The sequence below is a fragment of the Temnothorax curvispinosus genome, unplaced genomic scaffold, assembly GCF_003070985.1.
Source record: "Temnothorax curvispinosus isolate PA1 unplaced genomic scaffold, ASM307098v1 QBEX01002780.1, whole genome shotgun sequence".
NCBI classification, from domain to species: domain Eukaryota; kingdom Metazoa; phylum Arthropoda; class Insecta; order Hymenoptera; family Formicidae; genus Temnothorax; species Temnothorax curvispinosus.
In genome coordinates this window covers 74,952-77,447 of record NW_020212560.1, presented here as the reverse complement: position 1 = coordinate 77,447, position 2,496 = coordinate 74,952, and the positions used below count along the sequence as shown (strand labels likewise).

Genomic DNA, 2,496 nt, shown 5'->3' with positions numbered 1-2,496 from the left:
TGTCGAATTGTGTAAACAGAGTAGCCAACGTCTAGAAGTAAAACATTTTTGGTGTTGTAATATTGGCACATGTTCATGCATCGTCACACTCATGCCGCTTATGCCACTCAGAAGTACGGTACATTGTTTTGTGTTAAACAGTGGGTCTGTTTGCGTTGCGACAATATATAAATTTAAAATAAAAATGGTGCGGTGTATTGTTAAAAGTTGTAGGAATAAAACAACGGGGGTTCGTGAGGAAACTGTGAATTTTTTTCAGCTACCGAAAAATGAAGTGATGCGGGAAGGATGGCTGAAAAAAATAGGAGGCTATGTTTTACCACCAAAAGTTGAATTTGGTAAGTTTGATATTGTACATAAACGTGCAAAAGTATATTAATTGAAAAATAAAAATGAATAAAAAATAATATTTTTTAGTTACTAACATAACCTCAAATTTTGTATTTACAAATGGAGTAAAAATGTCATGAAATGTTATTAATATGAACAGAAAATAATAAAAACAAATTAGCACTTTGTTCATGTATATAAGTAAAAATATTTTACAATTCAAAATATGAAAATCTTTAATTTGAAATAAAAATTATAAAGCCATATTTAATACAATGTATTAAGTTTTATTATTTATACATTATATTATTTTCAGCAAGGATATGCTCGGTTCATTTTAGTCAAGAGTCCTTTCATCAAGGTCGAGCACGGAAAGACCCTGTTAAGAAACGTCACCTACTACCATCGGCTGTGCCAACGTTATTTTTGAATTGTTCAGAAGCTCCAAATGTAAACAAGTAAGTATATAAAAACACATACACATTTGTATTTGTAATGTGGTGTTATGTAATTATATAAATGTACTTTTTCACAAGGAATGCGGTGGCTGAGTACAAAGATTCCTTACCTGATGAAGTTTTATTGTGTCTGGTGAGAACACGTACGTACATACGAATAAAAGAAAATGCCAAAAAATCGTATGTAAACAGAGAGAGAAGAAAGAAGGAGAAGAAAATGAAGAAACTAGTGTCGTAAATTAAACTAATGTTGTCATTGCACGAGTATAATGTATATGTAATGTATAATGTAATGTGTATAATGTAATGTATATATAATCATACTCTTTCTGCAAATCTATATATATATATATATATATATATATATATATCTATATATATAAAGGAAGATGTCCTGACTGACTGACTGACTGACTGACTGACTGACTGACTGACTCATCAACGCCCAGGCCAAACCCTTGAACCTAGAGACTTGAAATTTGGAGGGTGTATTCCTCTCATGACGTAAGCATCCACTAAGAAAGGATTTTTAGAAATTCCACCCCTAAGGGGATGAAAAGGGGTAAAATGTGTTTTTTTCACGATTGTTCTGACTGACTGACTGACTCATCAACGCCCAGCCCAAACCCCTGAACCGAATTTTTACCAAAAGTATATGAAATAGGAGTAGAATTTTCCGGGGAGTGCCACTATGTGTATAGTTTTTTGTTACCGATTTTCTGGAAACCGATTTTTTTAATTTTTCCTATTTTTTGAAAAATAATTGATCAAATCTCAACAAATTATAGATCAAATAGGGGTAGAATTTTCCGAGGAGTATTATGAAGTGTATAATTTTTCGTTACCGATCTTTTGGAAGCCGGTATCGAAATTTTTTAAAATAATTTTTACCAAAAGTACATGAAATAGGGGTAGAATTTTCAGGGGAATGCCACTATGTGCATAGTTTTTTGTTGCCAATTTTCTGGAAACCGGTTTTTCTAATTTTTCTAATTTTTCGGGAAATAATTCACCGAATTTCAAAGAATTGTAGATCAAACAGGGGTAGAATTTTCCGGGAAGTGCTATGAAGTGTATAATTTTTCGTTACCGATCTTTTGGAAGCCGGTATCAAAATTTTTTCAATCTTTCGGGAATTAATTGACCGAATCTGAAAGAATTGTATATAAAGTAGGGGTAGAATTTTACGGCAAGCGCCATAATGTGTACAGTTTTTGCTACCGATCTTTTTGGAAATCGGTTTTTTTAATTCTTTCAATTTTTCGGGAAATAATTGATTAAATGTCAAAGAATTATACATGAAGTAGGGGTAGAATTTCCCGGGGAGTGCTATAAAGTGTACTATTTTTTATTACCGATCTTTTTAAAAACCGGTTTCGAATGACCGAATCTCAAAGAATTGTACATAAAGTAGGGGTTGAATTTCCTGGGGAGTGCTATCAAGTATATAATTTTTTGTTATCGATCTTTTTGGAAAGCGGTATCAGAAGTTTGACGAATTTTCGGGAAATAATTAATCGAATTTTAAAGAATTGTATTTAGAGAGAGAGAGAGAGGGAGAGAAAGTGAGGGGAGAGAGAGGGGAAGAGAGAGAGAGAGAGAGAGAGAGGGAAGGAGGGAGAGAAAGAGAGAGGGGGAGAGAGAGACAGAGAAAGAGAGGAGGGAGAGAGGGAGAGAGAGAGAGAGAAAGAGAGGGGAAGGAGAGGGG

The 2,496-nt window shown here is 33.6% G+C and overlaps 1 protein-coding gene across 1 annotated transcript; it reads left to right on the top strand.

The window, feature by feature from the left end:
• Positions 1-7: 7 nt before the first annotated feature.
• On the top strand, positions 8-1,026 carry LOC112451915. The gene is made up of 4 exons (XM_025011822.1): positions 8-187; positions 260-338; positions 647-788; positions 867-1,026. The coding sequence occupies exons 1-4, from the start codon at positions 92-94 to the stop codon at positions 1,024-1,026; spliced, it is 477 nt and encodes a 158-aa protein (XP_024867590.1). The 5' UTR covers positions 8-91.
• The last annotated feature ends 1,470 nt before the right edge of the window (positions 1,027-2,496 follow it).